Below are 22,806 nucleotides of genomic sequence, written 5' to 3' on the forward strand. Positions count from 1 at the left end.
TATTTATAATGTTATTATTCATTTTAAACTTCTTAAATAAATAATAAATAATTGCATAGATATGCGGAACAAATTTCCTTGCAATTATATAAGTGTTTTCGTACGATGTCATAGGTATCTTTTACTGTAATATGCATTGGATAGTTTTAAACTTGAGACCACTCATTTAGTCTCGAATAATAATCTGTTATTTGATTCAAACACTCACCATGTCTTGCAAGTATATATGTGAACTTTATTTAATGGCAAATACGGAATCACTCACCGCATATTGCATATGTTAAATAAAAAATATAAAATGAAGAATTTTCCATTTTGGTAAAAAGAAAAAAAATTATATAGGTATACATTAGGCTCCACACTCCATCCTATATATGATTTTGATTTCTCAGATTTTGGGCTTGTACTTAATTAATTCTCGTAGTTTAATATCCAATTGTTTAAATTAAATCCCTTGTTCCAAAATTTCAGCAAATTGTTTTGTATAGAAAACAAAGAAAAAATATATTAAAAAGGAAATAAAAAAATGTAAAGGAAAGCTAAATTTTGTTTCTTTATTTCAATTTAGGGGAGGATTAATCTCACACTAGAGAAGTGTTAAAAACGTTTTAAAAATCATGAATTTAATTTATTTCACTACTTTTACAGACAATAATCGTGTTCCAATACAGTAAATCTTGTTCTATGGTCGTCTTGGTGTCTGTTCGTCTCTTTTCATATAGTTTTTATACTGTGCTGCATTATATATGCATCTGTATTATTGTGCTGGCTTAGTACCTCTTGTAGCCTTAGTATTGTACTATGTAGTTCCATCTGTTTTAATCAATTCTTTTTGCCTAGGAAAAAAAAATTATACTGACAATTTTTTATATTATTTATTTAAATAGAATATTCTTTAGGTTTAAATTAAGTCTATTTATCGCTAATGTATTATGAATGTCTGTTCTCACAAGCGTTTTATATCGAGTCAAACTCATGATATAGCTAGTGGAGGTTTGTCAATCTTGTTTGCATTCGCGTGCTTATATATGAGTGTTGCGCACAATTTAAAACGCAAACACACATACCTTAACTAATATATGACAAATTTCTAATTAAAAGCAGTTATAAATAAATAAAATAAAAAGTTATTTCATTTTTTTCCTGGAATAGAATTTCGTTTCATTATCAATCCAAAAAAAAAAACATTTGGGGTGCTAAAATAATTATAAGTTTTCATATGAAGAACACATATATACGTGTGTTGCATTAAAGGAAATAAGAAAATTAAATTACTTTAAGTAAGAAATAGTGAAAAGGAAAGGGAAAAAAATTTGGAGGACATAATGGCATATACAAGAAAAATTAAGAAAAATGACATTATAATGATGGGAAAAGGGTAAAAATAGGGGATTGAGATGAGTTGCCCCATTTATGTCTCTTTTTCGTTTCTAAATATAATTAAATACCATATCATTAATAAAAAAATCTCTTTAAATAATATTAATAATACATTTTCCAATTATTGATTCTTTTGTTGATGAAGTGCAAACTATTAATAAAAAGAATAAAAGAATAGTTTATTTGATTCTTTTTTTTTGACAAATGTGGGAGTGAACATCCAAAAACGCGGTGCAAATTTCAGAGCGAATTAAACAACAATACAAATTAAACAAGTTCCAAATCTACGCAACGTACATGGTACATGGTCTAATATTTTGAGGATGACTTTTTGCCAACCCCTTGAAAAGACCAAAAATATCTGAGTAGTTGGCCTCCTCTCATTTATGTTCCCATCTCTCTTGCATCAAATAAATTCCAATAAAAACAATGACAACGGAAATTAAAGCGCCAAAATCTTCATACTTACCACGATGCATGTCCACCTCACAAAAACCCTAGGCAATAATCCACTCACAACCCAAACTAAAATCTTTGAAAAATACCACCAATACGTTTTCTAACCCACTTGATCTCTCAATAAGTTATTAGTTCAAGGGAAATTAAACTAATTTCGAGTTCAAGCTCTTATAAATGGAATAAGTAATTTGTTAGATTTTTTTGATAAAAATTAATCATCTACAAATTAAAATCAATAGATACGTCATACTTATAACATAATTATCCAATAAATTAACACACTTAATCTAACATACTATCAATTATTTACTGAAATTTGTTAGAAATAATAAAATTATGTAGGTCTCGTTTTTTATCTAATAAAGGATAAACTTTCACTCGTAAGTTTATAATTTTTAATAAATTTTTATTAATAGAAAAATATATTATAGAAAGAGTGCATGTGTTAAAATGTTTGTCAGTAAGAGTCCTCAAAATCTTTTTTTCTTTCTTTTATTTCTTAGCTACGTACATTAGGACAAAACCACACAATCTATTTCTAGAGAACTTGCGAGGGACTAACGTAGAAGCATCACATGCCATACAAAAACACGTATGCGACGTGTACTCTAAAGCACCCACTCAATGCTATTGCTCAATATATCATGATCTCCTTTCCCTTTGTTTTGGTTATTGCATAAACCCTGCTTAGCTCAATTGTCCATAGCTACAACAAGTAGCACTTGGATCTCACTTTGCCAATATGGAAGAAAGCAAATTGTCCCACAACATACCTACAGGGAGTTCGAGAAAACTCGTCACTTCCCAAAGCCCTCCTTCACTTTCCCTTGAACCAAATGAGAAGCTCAAGAATAACAGTCAAGAATGCAAGTCTCCAAATACTAATGACAAGGCCAAGGACCCAGAAAAAGGGCATAGTGAGAATATTGGTAAGGTTGATGATGATGTAGAGGAAACGGGGCGTGAGAGGCTGAAGAGGCTCCGGGAAGAGGTGACCATGGAGAAGGTCAACATTCCAGAAAATTGGGGTCAGGAGCCAAAGTTGAAGGACTGGATGGACTATACTATGTTTGATGCATTCTTTCCTCATAGCTTGATTGTGACTGCTCGTGATGCTCTTATTGCTAATACACGTAAAGCAAAGTCACCAAGACTATATTAAGGATCTAGAGTAGTTGCTAATATATATTTCTTTTGACTCTATATATATATATAGCTGGTAGCAGTGTTGCTGTATGTTCTTAATATTCCCAGGTTGTGGCAGGAATAATGTTCTTATTAATATTCCCATGCTTGGATCTGATTCGGATCTTCTTTCTTGATCTGGTTAGTCAAACAATTTATATGTACACTTGCTAATCATAATTGTATAATGAGTTTTTTATGCACCGATTGTAATCTTTACCGACAAATTATTGTAAACCTTTTTTCGAAGTGAAAAGATATATCTCATCAAACTAATTAGGTACAACTTTTCCTAACATATTTATATAATATGAATCAATCAAGAGTTAACTATTGTTTCTTATTATTCTTAGCTTCTTTGACATACACATCTTTATTTAGTCCGTGCCTGGGAGCTGTCCATGAGCTATCTATGCAAAAACTATAAGCAGGTCCCGCTTCTCTTTTCCAATTCCAAAGGTCCCTACTATCTATGGAGGAAAAAAACCTAGTTCATGATTTTAGAGATTGTTGTGAGTTGTGACTTATTCCTCCTGGAATAAATTCAAATTCATTCCCCTCTTAAGAATCTAATTTCTAGAGTGGTATACGACGTCTTCATTTAGCGACAATGAAATTCAAATCCCCTCTTTTTGCAAACCTGTATATTCTGCCAAACATTCAGTGTTTGGGAATAATGATAAATCCTCCATTCTTTATATATTTTTCGTACAGTTATTTCTATCACGTTTTAGTTGATTAAAAAACTTTTGCCCTAAAAATAACTATGGTTGCAATTTATCCTTAAAAAACAAGTAAATTATCAATTTCACTTTAGTCCCGAAAGGTAAAAAGCAAAAAAAAAAATTTCTAAATTAACAATTCATCTTTTACGTTAATCTCTTAATGAATGTCTATTAGTTGATATTAACACGATATTTTAATTTAAAATCTTAAAATTTAAATTTATAAATTTTGTTTTTATTTATATGATACTTATATATGATATGAGTTTTCACCTCACATTTGTATTCTAATATTATTTTTAACTATAATTTTTTTTATGCTAAGGGAAAAGAGCATTCCAAATTGTGCTATTGAATGAATGCCAATTGGCTGAGAAGGGATTACAATTTTTTGTTCGCCAGGCAAATTAAAGATGCATATTATCAGAAAAAGGAATGGCACTGGAGGCTGTCCAACGTCAACATGAAAATGAAGAAACCAATTCTTTAGAAACACATCATTAAATACATGTAAAAGCTCAGACACAAGCTCAAATGCAATAATGCCAAATATCTTTCGTAGCACAGCGTTTGAGACACTAGAGAACAAAGGAGATGCAACTCGAGAAGTTGAGTCACATTTTGCATGCGTCCCAAATGTCTAGATAACTTGTGTCTTCAAACAACTTTTTTAATATTTTTTGGCCAATGTCTCAAACACCTAGCCCACGTTAGAGATCAAAGGAGATGCAACTTGAAAAGTTGAGTCACATTTTGCCACGTGGTTAGGCTAGTGTCCCAAAGGTCTTCATAACTCCTGTCTTCAAACAACTTTTTGAATATTTTTTGCCATTGTGTCTGAGTGCTGTAACAAAATATATTACATGATCGGCTTATTCTAGTTGTTATAAATACCCTCGACATGACCTAACAAGAGAGGTAAACGAGTTGAAAGGCAAATTCTCATATCAATCATCCTAGTTTTAAGTTTTTTTCTTACATTTCACCTTGGGGATTCAACCCCTAGAAGAGAAACTTGGAGATTCAGACACAAGTTACCCTTTTTTTTAATAGTAATAAAATTTGTTTACAATTAAAAAAAGGTAAATTTATATAATAATTAATTCAATTACTATTATCAATTGTAAATTTTATTGTAATCATTTCATTTTCATTTAAAAGAAGGCGATTTGTATCACATTTAATTTGATTACTATTAGTAAGAGTAAGTTATATCATAATTAATTTGATTGCTTATTAGGATAAAAAAGGTGATTTATTTTTCAAAAACAAAATTATGTCTATAATTAATTATTAAAAAAAAACACATTTTCATTGTGAATTGTCTACAAGGAAAACACGTTTCTATTGGATTAGGAGAATATTCTTGATATAGAACAAAAATGTATTTTCATCGAATAATATATATAATGAAAATATGATTTCATTGTGAATGGAAAATAAATTCTCTAATCCAACACAAACATTTTTTCATTATCTATTTTGTATAATATAATTGTATTTCCTTTCAGAATATCTTCCGCAATAAACAATGTTGGGGGTGAGAAAAGCAGAAACAAGATTGGGAATAGCAGAGTCCTAAACTAGTAAACATAGTTGCAAAGCCCGTTTCAATTATTTGAAATCAAGCCCAGGCCCATTCTATCAGTCCACCCTATATATTTCTTCCTCCAGCCGCACCAAACCCTAGCTAGGGTTTCAGTGGTACTTTCTCTAATCCGAAGATATTGCTATTTGATTTTCCTACATTTTCTTCTGCTTACTTCACTGATTCCAATTCTTACTTTCTTCTTCTCTGCGATTTTGTTCGCAGGTGTTAGATCTGTACCTGCCTAGCCATTGATTTGGAAAAGTCCAAGCTTCAAAGATGAGGTATTCATTCTCTCGTCTTCTACTTGTCTTTGTTCAAATTTCATAGTTTGTTCGCACGTTTTATTGTGAAAGCAATGTTGTTGATCGTTTTTCGTTGATAGCTGATGTGTACTTTGCGCTGTGTTACTGTGTATGATGTTAATGAAAATTGTTCGGTGAAAATTGTGCATTTGGAAAACCTAGGTTTTGTGGTTTCTGATCTGTATTGGGTGTTGGTTGTTGCAGTAAGCTTCAGAGTGATGCTCTTAGAGAAGCTATCTCAGGAATCATGACTGATTCCAAGGAAAAGAACAGGAAATTTGTGGAGACCATTGAACTCCAAATTGGGCTGAAAAACTATGATCCCCAGAAGGACAAGCGTTTTAGTGGCTCTGTTAAGTTGCCTCACATTCCTCGCCCCAAGATGAAGATTTGTATGCTTGGAGATGCCCAACACGTTGAAGAGGTAATAAGCTGATCTAATTATCAAACCCTTGTGCGAGATTTTCAATTGGGTGCAATAATATATTGCTTTACAGACTGTGTTTGCTTCCTTTCCATTTATAACATAATTTATAATTTACTGGTGTGGTACTTGATATGATTGTAAGAGTTACTAATTGCTTGTTAATGGCTATTTTTCTTGAATTACTTTGAAATAAGAGACAGATTTGTTAATTTTGTAACCACAATACAAGATGAGTGATGCCATTCTTTTAGGTTTGTTGGTGGTTATTTTAGTGTGTTTTAGACTTAGTGTATTGTTCAATAGTTATCATTCAATTGTCGATAGCCTAGTTTGTTGTGTTAATGTCTATTATTCAAATCTGCAGGCTGAGAAGATAGGATTGGACTACATGGATGTCGAGGCCTTGAAGAAGCTTAACAAAAACAAGAAATTGGTGAAAAAACTAGCCAAAAAATATCATGCCTTTTTGGCCTCTGAAGCAGTCATCAAGCAGATTCCTCGTCTCTTGGGACCTGGTCTCAACAAGGCAGGCATGTTTTATTGTTTTGGATTTTGAATCTCGTAGACATTTTAGAGAGTACTTGGTGATTTGCCTGTTTTGATAACTTCACATCGGTCATTGCTGTGTTTTGCTATTTGCATGCTGTTTTTAAGTACTAACTTTATAAAAATCTTTCAAGTGTCTTTCTTTATCATCTGGAATTATGCTATATTGTTCCTTTCTTTTCCATCTAGTTAGATGAACAATATAGCATTGGCTGATTCAAGTGTCTTTCTTTATTTACATGCTGGGTTTTAAATTTCAATGTTGCTTTGGCTGATTTTATGATTTTTTGCTTGACTTTGCAGGGAAGTTCCCTACGCTTGTGACTCACCAAGAATCTCTCGAGTCAAAGGTTAATGAGACCAAGGCCATGGTGAAGTTCCAGCTTAAGAAGGTGCTTTGCATGGGAGTAGCCGTGGGGAATGTTAGCATGGAGGAAAAGCAAATCTTCCAAAATGTACAACTGAGTGTTAACTTCCTTGTCTCTTTGTTGAAAAAGAATTGGCAGAACGTGAGTAGTCCACTCTTAAAATTGAATAAAATTGTTGCATCTAAGCCTATTTTACTGTATTTTTGTTTTTGAAGTTATGATTTCAAATTTTTTGCTCTATTTTTATGGGCTTAATAACCCTGTGCTGCATGTGGAATTGTCTTTTTTTTTTCTTCAATACTTGCAATAGGTGATTTAGTTGAACCTTCCCATCAAGACTGAACGTACTCTATTCTTAATTCTTAATTTCAGGTTCGCTGCCTGTATCTGAAGAGTACCATGGGGAAATCGTACCGTGTCTTTTGAGTTGTTCTTAAATTCAGTGAATTTCTGATCGCACCTAATATATTGTCTTTCGATAGGTTTGACAGAATTTTTCATCGTTCTACAGTTTTGTTGGATGAGTATTTTTTGGGTAGTATTTGTTTGTTATTTGGCATTTATGTTTCAAGTGCTTTTCGACATCGGATAATTTTAGCGTGTTAAGTTTAAGCTTCTCGTGTTTTTACTTACACAACTCCTTGCGCTAAGCCCCTTTGATGCAAATATCTTGTGATTACATCTATCCGGCAACAATTTGATTAGGCATTGAGTCAGCCGTTAGATCCAAATTGTTTTAAAGTTAGAATTAAGTTAAAACCTTTAAATGTAATTAGGATATAAATTTGGATGAATCTTAAATATGGATTTAACTCAGAATATGGTGTAGTAGGTGAACGTTTTGACGCTGACAAGCGTTAGTTGTGAAGTTTTGTTTCAAGTACAGAGTGACCGTGATGCAAGCTTGGTCAATCATTGCAGCTGTTTATTCTTATATGATTGGTTGATGTGTTTCCACAGATCGATAATAAAAAAAATCAGTAATATTAGGTCATAATCCTAATTTTAATTGGTGTGGCATTTGGAGTTCTCGGGTGGTGCTTAATCAAGGGTTGAGGAGGATAATTGGTGCGAACTCTGAAATTAACGTGTGGAGGGTGGAGGCAACCATGGCAGGGAACCATGGTTTAGAGGTTTGATATGGAGATAACCATGCCAATGAATGGGATATGTACTTTGTTCGTTTGGTCGTCCCTCCCCCAGTGCTGGTCTAATTCAGCAATTGCCTATTAGCCGACTGCAAGCGAAGGATAGAGTAATATGGAGATTGTCACCAAATGGTGTTTATTTGGCGAAGAGTGGCTATCAGGCCATCGTGAATTTGGGCTCAACAACTTGTGTATTGGCATAGTTTGGCAGAAGTGTGGTTTCTGGACAAAATCCTAATATTTCATTCCATTGGAACCTTAATTTTATACTCTAAAACTTGTCAAATATAACCATGTTTTAGATTCCTAGTCTTAAATCTTTAATTGTTTAAGTTGAAGGTGAAATTCTGAGATGTTTATGTAAAAAAACAATAGACAGAAGGACTTTGATTATTATATAAGGGGTGCTCATGCGTGTCTTTTTTAGAGAAAAGCTCGCCGTGCAAGCTAATTACTAACAAACCTAATAACTAACTATTAACCTTCTCAGAAAAATAACCAACTATTAACGAACTCTGGGACCTATAAATTCGTTCCTCTATTGACACCAGAGTTTTAAAGTTAGGAAAGTAGTCATAGAAACAAGCTCTCCACAATTTCAACTGTGGAGCTTCATCATCAAATGGTGGTAATTGATATAGTTTGGTCTTTAATTTTAAAGGTGAAGCTTTAATTTCGGTTCTTTTTTTGGTTACTTGAATGATTTTATTGCATTGTTGTTAGGTGAAGACGAAGATTATATACTCGGTTCATCATCTGAGAAGGGAGAGAAAATCATCACGGTTTCATCATCAAGTGAAGGGAGATAACACTATGGGTCAAAAAGGCAAGAAACTGGTCATGAGGGGTTCTTCATGAGTCAGAAGGCAAAGAAACTCATGTTGGGTTCATCAACTCAGAAGGGAAAGAAACCCATGAGGGATTGAAGGGTTCTTCATCAAGCAGGAGGGAAAAAAATTAAAATGGATTCGTCAAGTGAAGAAGATGGATAACACAATGACTCAGAAAGAAGAGTAACTCATGTTGGATTCATCAAGTCATAAGGGAAATAATTTCCTAAGGAGTTCTTCATCAAGCCGAAAGGTAAGGAACATGGCCAGAAGATATTTTGACTATGAAGCTTTGATTTTGGTTCTTTATTGTGTTTCTAGTTTAGTTTTTATAGGATAGATAGCAATACATTGTTTCGGTGAAGATATATTTTTGTATACATTGTTGTTGTTTATGTTGAAAACACAAAAAATATGACACGTGGCATTGTTGTGTCTTTAATTCATTATTTTTTTTTTGTGTTTCTTAGGATCAGGATTTTTCTTTATTGAATGTAGTATGCTATTAGATATGTGACTTTCAGTGAGAAATTTAGGTACTGTAATTTTTTTGAAAAGTATTAAAGTGATAAGGGTTCATATGTAGAATAGCACTTGCACAGTTGCACTGTCACGTCGCATTGGTATTCGGTGAAGATAGATTTTATTTTATTTATTTTTCTTTTATTTTTTAAATAACGAATATTTTATTATATTTATTGAATCAGGGAACGTAGAAGAAGGTCCACGTAGGTGTGCGGCTTGCGTGAAAAAAAAAAGACGCCAGGATAGTTGTTTTTGGAAGCACAAATTTCTAACGGGAGTTCAATTTGAAGAAGAGTTTAAGCTTCTAAGGACGTCCAATAGCAGATTTTATGAGATTTTAATTATTTTTTTAGATACTAGTATCACATCAATCTTAAAATTTTCTACATTTTTTTATTTTAATAATAGATCTTATTTTAGAATTTTAAATAATTTTTTTATTAATCCTACAAGGACTTACTTTCTAATATTTATTTTAGTTAATTATGTATTTTTTAATTTTTTAAAAAATTTATAACAGAAATATAAAATTTATTAATAATTAAAATATTTATTTATCAATATAATTTAAACCTACAATAATACATGAAATTGATCGGAAAAAAATAGAAACATCGATATTGATCAACAAAAATTAAATTTCATCATTGTGATCGAAACTTTATCAAATATGTTTCATCAAGTTTGCTTTAAGTTGTTGATGAACTTCTCTTGTATGCATATAATGTCTTGTTTATATGGATGCCACAAAGTCAGGATGAATACCATGAGATACATCAATATTTAAAATATCTTCATCAATATGATCGTACATCAATGATACTATTGTATGTATCTTGTTTGTCTTCAACAATCATATTATGCAATATAATGCATGCCAATATTATGTTCTTCATGGTACCCATTTGCTAATTATGCGATGGGCTACATATAATTGCGAAATGAGATTTGAGCACACCAAATGCTTTCCCCACATCCTTTCTTGTTGCTTCTTGACATTTTGTAAATAACTTTATTTTCTCTCATTGTGGCATTGCGATGATATTCACTCATCTGGCCCAATCTGGACAAATATCATCTGCAAAATAGTATCTCATATTATTGTGATTCCATTAACTGTAAAATGTACTAGAGAAGCTTGACCTTGCACAACATCATTAAACACGAGAGATTGATTTAACACATTAATGCCATTGTTTGAACCAACAACTCTGAAATAGGCATGCCAAATTCACAAGTCTTGTGACGCGATGACCTCAAGTATTATTATGGGTTTTCAATGATCACCTTTACGATATTGTCCTTGCCATGCAACTGGACAATTTTTCAATTCCCAATGCATGCAATCAATATAACCCAACATACTTGGAAATCCACAAGCCTCTCCAATTTGTAGTAGGCGATTGATGTCGTTGTTGTTAGGCCTTCTCAGATACTCATGTCCAAATATCTCGTTCGCACCTCTCACAAACGCTTATAAGCATTCAACTGCAGTGCTTTCGCCGATTTTGACATACTCATCCACACTATCGGTAGGTGATCCGTATGCTAATATACAAATTGTTGTAGTGCACTTCTGCAAAGGTGAAAGATCCCTTCTACCAGATGTATCAGATCTCATTTGGAAATATGGATAACGATTATTGAGAGCCTCTACATTTCAAAGGAACAACTATTTTTGCATTCAAAACCTCTATCGAAATTGACTCTCTGTGTATATGCAACTTTCAAAGAAGTAGTCATTCATCAAGAGACTATGTTCCTCTTGACGGTTTCGATTTACGTTTCTTCTTGTTTGTCTGGGCCGATCGCTACTCTCTACTTGTTGTTGCAACTGGCATAAATATCTCATGATTTCTTCAACGGTGTTGTCATCAAGTGATTCATCAACAACTTGTTGCCAAACTCTATCGAAGTCAGATTTTCGAGCCATTTTATGACTAAGTGAGGGTAGAAAAAAGACACAAGAATTTTGAAGAAGTAGGTGTGTGCATGAATGAAAGGAAACTAAACAATCAAATAACATTGTCAACAACAACAAGTTTTTATAACGGTTAGTTTTTAATGGCTAGTATTTATAATGACTAGTTTTTAACGGATAATTTTTATAACAGCTTAAAAGTTACACATTAACAAATAACTTACATAATAAAAACAAGCTTCATCATTCATCTAACTAAAAATGTGTTACAACATAATCATTGATAACTTAACACATAAAAATAAACTAAAAAACTAATTAAAAACAAACTTGAACATACAACTAATTAACGATAACTTAAGACATAAACACTAATTACTAAATTTCTTTAAAATATATTTAGAAGTGATTTTGTGTTTCTTGCGTTTTAAACTTAAGCCTCTACCCCTTGAGTTTCTCTTCTTCCTTTCTTTCTTCTTTTCTCTCTTCCCTTTTCCATCCACTCCTTCTGCCCCTTCAGTTTCTCCTTTTTTTTTTCTTTTTTCTTTTCTCTCTTTCCTTCCCCACCCCTTTCTTTTTCCCCTTCCACCCCCTGCGTTCTAACCCTCTCTTCCTCTCCTTCCCACCCCTTCCAATCCACGTTTCTTGCGGTACTCTCATATGGGCCCCATGGTCGCGCGAGCCTTCGATTTGGCCCCATGCTATCACTGACCACTGCGTATCGACCGTCATGTTTCTCTGTGCGCCTCTCTATTTTTTAATTATTATTATTTTTTAAAAATGATATTGTTATATATTTTTTTATGGATCGTGTTCTATTGTTGTTGTTGATTTGTTCTTCTTCTTTCTCTTCTTGTCTTTTTTTTTTGGATATGTTTCTGCTCACAAGAATCAGTTGGGGAGAAAAACAATAAATTTTTTTTTTAAACATGCAGATCTTCAGGGTTCTTCTACAAGAACCAAACCTCCAGCATGGAGATCTTGAGAGTGTCTCTAGTAGCTGGATCTTGGAAGAATAGATCTTTAACTTAAGATCTCTCTCAAGGATCACTTATTGAAGATGACCTAAGAAAAGTGTTTCATGGCCCCACTCATATGAGTGATTTGATTAAAATTGTACAAATTACATGTCGATAGGCCACATGCCGTTTTGGAAGTACAAATTTCTAGCGGGAGTTCAATTTGAAAAAGAGTTTAAGCTTCTAAGCGAAGTGTTTCATGGCCTCATTCGTATGATTGATTTGGTTATAATTTTATGCAAACAGGTTGACAGGCCACATGCCATTATTCACCTGGCAAATGAGGTGCAACGGAGACTCAATGACTCAGTTTTGGGTACATAGCTGTTGCAGAATCTTCAAGAAGAATTAGATGGACTAAAACTTGAAGTAGCCCAACTTCAAGCAGCATTAGATGGACTAAAACCCTTGAAGTAGCCATTGATGCTCCTAGGATAAGGAAGAGAAATCTCTAAGGGTAGGTTTGGTTGTGGGAAGAGAAAAGAATAGAAGAGAAATGAGAAGAAATATTTGAATTAAAATAGAGAGAAATAGGCATGAAACCCATACTATTTTTTAAATTTTTTCTCTTGAATAGTAACCTCTTCCCCACAACCAAACCACCCTTAAAACTATTGGGATCCCTCCTTAATTGGAGAGGTTCTAGAAAATTCTAGAGCTTTCTGGAAAAGTGTAGAATTTTTTAGAACGTCCTGGAGAACTCTAGAGTAGTGTAGAACTCTCTAGAAGCTTGTGGAAGAATGTGGAAACCTCTGGAATATTCTGGAGATGTGTGGAACCTTCTAGAACCTTATGGAAGAGTATAGAAGGAAGCAGAAGAGTGTAGAGATTCCTAGAATGTGTGGAGCATTCTAGAGAATTAATTTCCACCCTAGGATACAAGTAATCTCCACCATTCATTGTGGAGGTGGAGTAGTATAAATAAGGGTAGGAGCCTTCATTCCTATCCATCCAAGACAAAGAGTGAATCCACTTCTTAGAGTGAGAAAGAACCTCTTTGAGAGAGAAGATAAATAGCTTGGGAAGTCTCTATCCTCAAGCTTGAGTAAGCCTCTCTGAAAGAGAAGATAAATAGCTTGAGAAGTCTCTATCCTCAAGCTTGAGTGAGCCACCGTAGAGTGAGTCGATCCAAGTAGAGATAAATAGCTTGGGAAGTCTCTATCCTCAAGCTTGAGTGAGCCACCATAGAGTGAGTCAATTTTGTAAACACATCCTTGTAACCCTACTATCACTTTGTATAGTGGAAGAATCTCCATATTGGAGAATTATAATCGTGTGTTCCCATTACTACCTTTAATTACTAAGTGCCTATCTTAACTTCACGAAGCGGGAAAGTCCGAGTTTTCCCAACAGTGGTATCAGAGCCAGGTTGTTCGACTTGGTGATCGGCTCAGACGAGTAAGATGGCGGTGATGGATCTCAGCTTTGGGGATCCCTTGTATCGAAAGTCTTCCTGGCGGTGAGTCCAGGCAGCGTGTCCCGCAGATGGAGCGGCGGTGCAAGTACCGCAGGTAGCTAGAGCATGAAGGCTCTAATGGTTATACTCGTGGATGATGACTTTCGCTCGAAGGGGGAGGCTTCCATGTGGAAGAGACTCACACTTGAGGGGGAGATGTGTTGGAGTACAAGTGTGAGATGAAGTCCCACATCGGGTAAAAGAATCTCCCCGATATTTCCTCCCATCGAGTTTTTCCCAACAGTGTGAAGGTGGAGTATTATAAATAAGGGTAGGAGCCTTCATTCCTAACAATCCAATGAGAGAGCCTCTCTGAGAGAGAAGATAAATAGCTTGGGAAGTCTCTATCCTCAAGCTTGAGTAAGCCTTTCCGAGAGAGAAGATAAATAGCTTGGGAAGTCTCTATCCTCAAGCTTAAGTGAGCCACCATAGAGTGAGTCAATTTTGTAAACACATCCTTGTAACCCTACTATCACTTTGTATAGTGGAAGAATCTCCATATTGGAGAATTATAATCGTGTGCTCCCATTACTACTTTTAATTACTAAGTGCCTGAGTTTTCCCAACAAAAACTACTACTTAGCAAACAAGGGAGAGGTGAGTTAAGTAGCTAGTGTGTGGGGTACTGTGTTGGGATTTGAAAAAATATGATAATTGATCACCTAAGGGCAATTGTGTACAATACATTTATGCTCTAAAATAAATTTGCAAGTAACTCATTTGAACCCTTTAATACGATTAAGTTTTCAAAAGTCATGCATGTCGTTAACAAAATACAACTAAAGGAGACAGTAAACTAGTAAAAGGTGGAAACTATGAAAAAGAAGAAAAAAAGAATATGAAACTATATATTGGAAAGTTTCGCAATTAAAATGATGAAACTAAACTCTCTACATAACTGCTGTCATCAGTTCACTCTATGAGATTGTCTTGCAAATCTTAGTCGCCCACCACCTCGCTTTTCTTGCAGCTGTAGAAGATAACACATCCGTCTATCCGAAGCCTTAGTAATGTCTACACTTCACCATCTGCTGACATTGGAAGGTACTCAAAGGAAATGTTGGCAAAAATAGTCCATGACTTTTCCATTCGCCATAATACGAGATGAGTCTTGGAATAATGAGAAAAATAAAATTTTTCCGACAAAATCTGAACATATGTTTTCCTAAAATCGATTGTGTCATCAAAGGACAATCCTTTGATGGTAATTGCGTTTGTCCGTGCATCAAGTGAAATGATAATAAAGTCATCCCTGCTAACATAATGCACTTGAGAGAGTCATTCAGATAAATGTAAGTATTATGTCTTTCTCGCAAAACAGAATGTGTCAAAAAATTCTAGATGATGTCTCTCCAACGATGGTCACCTATATTGTAAACTTTCACCTTCCTTTTCCTTTACAAAATAACATTTCCAAAAATGGTGACCAGGTATCACTTCAGCCTTATCAGTATAATTTATTGGGTTATGTCCAAATCCAAAATGGTGACTAGGTATCACGACAACCTAACAAATGCAATTACCGCAAGGACGGTCCTTTAATGTCATAATCGATTTAGGAGGAAGTAAGTTTAGGTTTTGTTGGGTCATGTCCAGTAAGTATCACTACAACCTTAGAGTAAAAAGTGGAAATTACGAAGGGAAAAAAAAAAGAATATGAAACTATTAGAAAGTTTCGCAATTAACAAGGTGCTTAGTTTTCTTAGGATTCTTTGTTCACTTTTGGAGATGACTTATGAACCACTTGATGTTTAGTTTTCTGAGGGATTATTGGTTCTCTTCTTGATATAACTGATGAAACACATAATGCTTAGTTTTCTTAGGCATTCTTCGTTAAGTTGTTTTAGGAAGTTCATGACGCTTATGTGTGTTCTAGTCCCGTGGTATGATATTTTGTTTATCTGAATGAAGTGGTTGCGAATTTTAAATGAGCAGATTTCTTACACTAAAGATTTACGAATGAGAAGATTTCTTACATTTCTTTGAGGATATAATTACAATTTGATTGGTAGTTAAGTTATTTAGAGAAAAAAAATACAAGAATTTTTTACAAAACATGAAGATGAACATTTGTAACTTAGATTTAATGATTAGGGCCTAATCACTGTATATTTGCTTACTAATCTTTTGGATTTCAAAACCAGGGAATTTTAACTTTAACTAAAATCATGGGTCCAAAATTATGTTCAAACACAACAAATGTTGATTTTTCAAACATGTTAAATTAAATTCAGTGCAAACTAAAATCTAACAGTGTACCAAGTAGTGCTGTAGTGGGATTGAGGGATGATGCTTACCACACCAACAACTGATAGTTACTACGAGTTACTTACACTAACGATACCAATGAGAATTGTGAATATAATTTTTTAATCATTTCCTTATAATATTAAGTTATTAACGGAATGATCAGATCTAGGGTTGGCCACAAGAGTAGGATGGAACGAGTTTATCCCCATTCCTGTCCCCACACGAGACGGGACGAGTTCAAATTTATAAAAGGCGAGATGAAAAAATAAAACCTAGCTTTATTCCCATTAGATTTTATTGGATTCAAAGAAACTTGCGGGAAACACATTTCACATTTTTTAAAAGAAATTATTTTTTCATATACTTTAAATCAATTATAGATTAAGTTATTAATGACATTTTAATTTAATCAATATATATAATTTAATAAAAAAAAAAAATAATACAAACATATTTAAGAGTTAAATTATATTTTTCGTTAAATATATAATTTTTAATTTTATTATAATTAGTATTATAACTATAATTATTTATTTAACTATTAAAATAATTCATTTATATTTTAATAATTATAAAAAATAAAATATGAAATAATTACATAATTATGTAATTAATAATTAAATATAATATATAATAATAAAATTATATATAACTACATTATTAATAATTATAAACATATATGTTGCAAGACGGGTAGGGGAGTGATGGAGAGTAATATGTGGATACGTATCCACCACAAATTGCTAACTGTATATGTGGATACGTACACATTCACTAAGAGTAATTTTATTTTCATCTCTATTTGTTATGTCAAGCTTATCTTTTAAGCATAGCAAGTATGAGAATATTCACTTTACTCAACTTGATGCTTGTGTTGTGCGCTACATCGTTGCTGGCGCTGCCATTGATGAGGGTTAGTTTTGATTATAATTTTGGAGCCTCGAGTGAAGAGCAGAGTCATTCGCTAGCTTGCTTCTTCTCATGGTGCTCCATAAATCGATTGCCTCATTACCATGATACAACAGAAATGGAAATCATTCCATTTCATTGGGGACTTTGATGGCATAATTTTGTGCACTATCAGCATTAACGATTCACAATTTGTGTTAGGATTAAATTTACGTGCCTTTAGTTGTGGATTTGTGGTATAATTCTTGTATTTAATTGTCAATGTTTGAAATGACATGTTATAATTGATGTACTTTTCTAAATCTAAAAACATATTTGCCTTTGGAGAATTTGCTTCCCTGAATCCTCTTAATTAGCCTTGTCCTGACCAAGCAGATGATGTGCGAAGGGGATTTGCAGCGAGACTTGTTGCGATGAGAGGAACTAAGCACACAAAAGCATCTAAATTGTTCATTTATTATTTGTGCATGTGGGTGGCATGATTTGGAAGTAAGTGTGTAAACTGTGGAGGAATAATTGCTAATTGAAAAATCAACAGTTGAGATTCTTAATGGCTTAAAGGGGTCAAATAAACTAAAACTAACATTCCCTGGTGCTACTTAAAGGGGTCAAATCCTAGTTGTTAAAATTCATTCATACAAGTTTATACTTTTAAATTATATATTTAAATAAGGTGAACCATGAACCTTTATTAATCTTTGGTCAGCCTGTTGTTGAAATTAAGGTATTTATTGTCTTTCTTCTATTTTTGCCTACTGAACTTAATCATCGAGGTAGGTTTCTAGTATTGACTTTTTGATTCAATATTGAATATGATATATTTTAACTCCCGCTATGCTTTGTTTTATACTAAATGTCTTGTTAGTTCTTAGATGATAAATTTTGTAGTATCAATTCATCATTAGTGCCAGGAAGGTTTTTCCGGCTCACTATATTCCTTGATGATAATCAAATGGAGGAAGGTTTTGTGCTAACCTGCGTGGTCTATCCAACACTAGATTGTGTTATTTGATCATACTCACAAAGAAGTCGACCTCTTTTGAGAATCACTGGCTGGAGGAGAATGGGAACTTTAGTTATTTAGGATAATAAATTTTTATTTGTTTGTTATTGAAAATAAGATGAAATGCACCTTCGTTTGGCATCTAAAAATTCAAGTGGTCTTATTATAACTTGTGCCGTATGTACTTCATTGGTGTCCGGATGGTGCATTTTAACTTTTAAGATATGGGAAAACCTTCAACCAGACCTTTGCACCATTGAATGATCGGGGGTAAAATTATATGATGCCTTTCTGTGTAATAATTTAATCACTTTATTAAAAATCAAGTTAAAAGGGAAGAGGGATTCAAGAGAGGGAAATCATAAATTAGTTGAAAAATGCAACAGCATAATTCACATTTCTGTATTAAATTAGAGTATATATTTTTTATGAATGACTTAATATACTTAAATATAATGGATGTCAATATAATTTTTCATTTTTAAATTTTTTTTATCAACTATATATATTATATTAATTTTAAGGTTTTTAATACGTATTTTTAAGATTTTATATAAATTAATTTATGTAGACTTTTATTATAATTTTAAATATTTATCTTGAATATATGAAATTATATTTACTAATTTACTTAAATTTTCTTTCGGAATGGTTTTTATAGCAATAAATAATATCAATTGTCATTTTATCTTATTTCTAGATTATCTTCAGTTTTATCTTCTTTATGTTTAATACATCTATCACTCATATATATATATATATATATATATATATATATATATATATATATATATATATATATATATATATATATATATATAAAATTTGTTAATGTATACTTGATTAACTTATTAACATACTATTAAGTCAATTTTATATTTCCTCTCACATAATACTTTTACCATTTTTCTTTCAAAGACTGGGCATTAATTTAAATGATGGATATCAAAAATCATTTCTAAAAGCTCAATCGTATTCTTCTACAGAAGTAGATAATTCAGCCATGGATATATCTAATCTCCCTACCTAATAACTAAACATTAAATCATGGTTAGGGCCAAAGCAAGACACAAGTGGAGATTTTCTATATTTATTTATTACGTTACCCAACAGAAATTGACACTTTGGCAAGTAGTCAAGTACCATTTATACATTGTCATAAACTCATAATGCTAGCTGCCATGCTCGTTGCCACCAAACCCCATCTACGTAAAATTAGTTATATGTTTGGTCAAACAGGCTAACAGAGTTTTATGATGTCTAATTGATGCATAAACTCTTTCGCTCTTCTTCGTCTTTAATTCATTCTGCCAAACAATGACTAACCTTTTAGCCTATCATAAATAATTGCCTTTTGCCGAATCACAAGTGTGTACATGAGTGGATTTTTAACGCGTTACTATCGAACTTTTCATAAGCATGCACGCACGTCAAGCTAACGTTGAAAACCGTCTAAATCACAAAAATAATTATGTGTATTATAGGCACAGTCCAATTAGATTAGGAATGCAATTAGCGGCAGATCCAAGACTTCCAGTGAGTATGGGCAGTTTAATAATAATTTTTGTTAGGCATCTCCACATGGTATTCTTGTACTATTACTTTTCTTGATATATTTTTATAATTTAAATTTTAATAACGATTTATAATTTAATGCTTATGTATTGAGTAAGACAGTTACTATTTAAATTAATTTAAGTTAATTATTTTAAAAATCAACAATAAATTTATCATAATGAATTGTGATAGGATGATTGTGTAAAAAAATTTACATTATCAATGTATAATATTTTTTCTCATTTTTATCGGATCATCTATTTTATATTTTTTTTATATAAATTATCCATTCATATAGTATAAATGATAATAACCAATAACATAGAAATTAGAAAGTAAATTAAAACTCCCACTTATGACTAAAATTTCTTCTTGAAAAAGATCAATCTGTCAATTATTTTCATTTTTACATTATGGTGTTGAATCTCTACCAGAAAAACATTATGGTGTTGAGTTAATCGTCCTCTCCATGAATGAAAACGCATACGGAAATGATCAATGTCATTTTCCACGTTCAAAGACTAGGCATGGTTGTTTACGATGGATATGAACATATATGATTATATGGTAATGGTGCTGCGGCTGGCTTTGTTGCTAGCTTTTGGTCCTTGTAGTTGCCAATTTTGGTACATAAATAATTGTTGTATGTGCACGTAATTGGGCAATGCTCAAGTGGTCCTAAAGTTGGCCCTAGGGATTTAATTTCTTTGTCTCATTCCGGGGATAGTTTATTTTTGAGAAAAGTATGTTTTCAAGCCATATACTTTTGTTCGAACGTGATTAATATCTCTATATTTTATATATTGATGAATTTGATCTCAAACTTAAAAAAAAACATGTGAATTTAATATTTTTTTCTAATAATTTATCATGTTTTTTAAAAGAGCTTAATGATCATATACCATCAATGTAATTTATTAAAAATTATTGTTGATATAACTTTTAAGATAATTATTATAAAAATAAAAATAAAAAGTTAAAATTCATCAATACAAAAATACAAGAACCTTGATTGATCAAAATTGTAAAAACTAAAAACACTTTTCTCGTTTGCTTTTTTCTATAAATCTTTTCTCCTTCCTATTTTGGAGGTTTCTGTTGGAAAATATTTATTTTAAAATTTAAAGATAAAATATCTTTTTCAGAATTAGTTTTGTTAAAGAAATAAAACTATCTTTAATTATATTTTTTCCATATCTTTTTAGTTAACGTTATGACTTTGTTCTCCTATCTTTTAGGACATTTCCTTTTATTGGGTCAAAATACCTTAACGGTTTTAAAGAGATATTATTGTCCTATTGATTTCTCATCATTTTATTTGTCACTGAACGATTGGGTTATTTAGTTATATATATCTCTTTTCCCTAAGCAACAATGAGGGAGACACAAGTAACAATATATTGAGCAGTAAAGCATGAGTATTATTTGATTTAGGATTATTTTGCTGCATTTGATTGGATCAATGGGATATAGTGAGTATTTTCTTTTTCTAAACTTTTTTTTATTATTATATATTTTTTTTATTAAATATTGTTATAAGAATCGTTTGTGTATTGATTATATGTGAAATAATTGCATGGCTATGTATGTTTGTTGTTATTGGTTTCCTATTTTTTAACCAGTTTCACATTTAACTCATTAATGGATCTGTTTTATTTTCTCATTTAGTTTTGTGTAATCTATGATTACCTCCAATAAGATATTTTAATTAGTTTTTAGTTTATTTTTAACTAATTGACTTTTTTAAATAGTTTTTTTGGTAGTTTTTAATATTTTTTTTTGAAATAGTTTTTTAAAACATTAACTTTTATTTTTTTATATTTTCTTTCATTTTTATCATCGGTGTATTTATCAAATTTTTTTATAACCTTTTTCAAATAAATCATGTTTTTATTATTTTTTAGATAAATAATTATTTTCCTGAATGTGTAGAAAGTTAATAGATTTATCTTGAGAAGATAAAAATTCAAATTTTACTCTTTGAAAAACTGAAAAAAATGTGATAAATTCATTCATCTGTTCACTTTGAATAGATTAGACCAAAATGTCACGTCACTAAATTGTTATTGGTCCACTGGACATTTTTTGTTCACTGTAACTAACATCTTGATTGGTTTAATCTATTCAGTTTGTTCAAGGACAAAAATGATTACTTATCCTTATTTTTTTGTCATATCTCTTCTTGAACTTTTTAGCTTTTGAGTTAGTAATTAACTTTTTATTTAGTTTTGTCAAACATAACTTATATTCATTAATTAATTGTGATATTTTGATGTCAATTTTTTCCTATTCTTATCAAATCCTTTTCTTTTTTTCTTGAGTGATGACCTCAAAATACGATGACTTTTCTCACTAACAAATTTCTATTTTTCCTTATGTTTCCAACCTCACGTCACCATGAATCTTGAATGTCAAATTACCTTTGCTCATTGTTTCTATTTTAATTTGCTTCAATTTTGAAAATTCCAGTCAACAATTGTTTCTTGTGTTCATTTTTTTTTAATCAAGGCTGTTTAGATCTGTTGTAGTGCAACGTGCACTAGTGGTGAATTTTGTTTTTTGTGAAGTATGATTCAGGTTTTGCTTTAATTTGTGTGTTAATTGAGAAGTAACATTGTGGTTTCTGTGCGATGAGAGGAAGGATAATGAACTCCATGCCATATGTGCATTTAATATAGTATTTAACGTGTCATATATGTATTTTTTATTAACGTTATATATTAAATATATAACAATTAAAATGATTGACGAATATATCTTTGAAAAGTCTCAGGGATAGTTTCAGTCTTTAAAAGGATTAGAACGACTAAGCTTTTAGGAAGGAATAGTCTTTAATGAAGTAAAATATAATTATTTGCTTTGTATTTATTATTTTTTGGAGGAGATGGTGATAGCGTGTTGTTAACCAATCAAAATACGATTGTTCTTGACTTTTCTACTTAAATTTCACGTTTCGTTTGTATGAACACAAATAAAAATTGAAATGTTATACACAGGGGCGGAACTACTTGTAGCATTGCCCCCCAGAATTTTTGTTAATATTTTTTAATGTATAATATTAAAATAATTAAGATGATTGTTTATATTGAGATTTTAACAGTAAGGATATTTAATTTTTATTTATCTTTATTTGTATTTTTTAATAAAATATTTTATTCTTATTTATAATATTTATTGTAAAAATATTGAATTTTTTAAAAATAAA

General features: G+C 31.8%; 2 protein-coding genes across 2 annotated transcripts; both read left to right on the top strand.

Moving 5' to 3' along the window:
• Positions 1–2,440: 2,440 nt before the first annotated feature.
• Positions 2,441–3,274, top strand: LOC114379367 (protein BIC1-like). Its single transcript, XM_028338005.1, has one exon. It carries the CDS (start codon positions 2,582–2,584, stop codon positions 2,999–3,001), a length of 420 nt encoding a protein of 139 aa, XP_028193806.1. The 5' UTR covers positions 2,441–2,581; the 3' UTR covers positions 3,002–3,274.
• A 2,155-nt stretch (positions 3,275–5,429) lies between these two features.
• Positions 5,430–7,617, top strand: LOC114380078 (60S ribosomal protein L10a-like). Its single transcript, XM_028339001.1, has 6 exons — positions 5,430–5,453; positions 5,563–5,621; positions 5,847–6,066; positions 6,434–6,599; positions 6,919–7,124; positions 7,356–7,617. The coding sequence occupies exons 2-6, from the start codon at positions 5,617–5,619 to the stop codon at positions 7,407–7,409; spliced, it is 651 nt and encodes a 216-aa protein (XP_028194802.1). The 5' UTR covers positions 5,430–5,453; positions 5,563–5,616; the 3' UTR covers positions 7,410–7,617.
• Positions 7,618–22,806: the final 15,189 nt, after the last annotated feature.

Source organism: Glycine soja, chromosome 12 (assembly GCF_004193775.1).
Source record: "Glycine soja cultivar W05 chromosome 12, ASM419377v2, whole genome shotgun sequence".
NCBI classification, from domain to species: Eukaryota; Viridiplantae; Streptophyta; class Magnoliopsida; order Fabales; family Fabaceae; genus Glycine; species Glycine soja.

Excerpts from the sequence above, each read along its gene's own strand:
- LOC114379367 (XM_028338005.1), top strand. The coding sequence starts at position 2,582 with ATGGAAGAAAGCAAATTGTCCCACAACATACCTACAGGGAGTTCGAGA.
- LOC114380078 (XM_028339001.1), top strand. Across the intron at positions 6,067-6,433 it reads ATGCCCAACACGTTGAAGAG|GCTGAGAAGATAGGATTGGA; the intron begins GTAATAAGCTGA and ends TCAAATCTGCAG. Across the intron at positions 6,600-6,918 it reads ACCTGGTCTCAACAAGGCAG|GGAAGTTCCCTACGCTTGTG; the intron begins GCATGTTTTATT and ends TTGACTTTGCAG.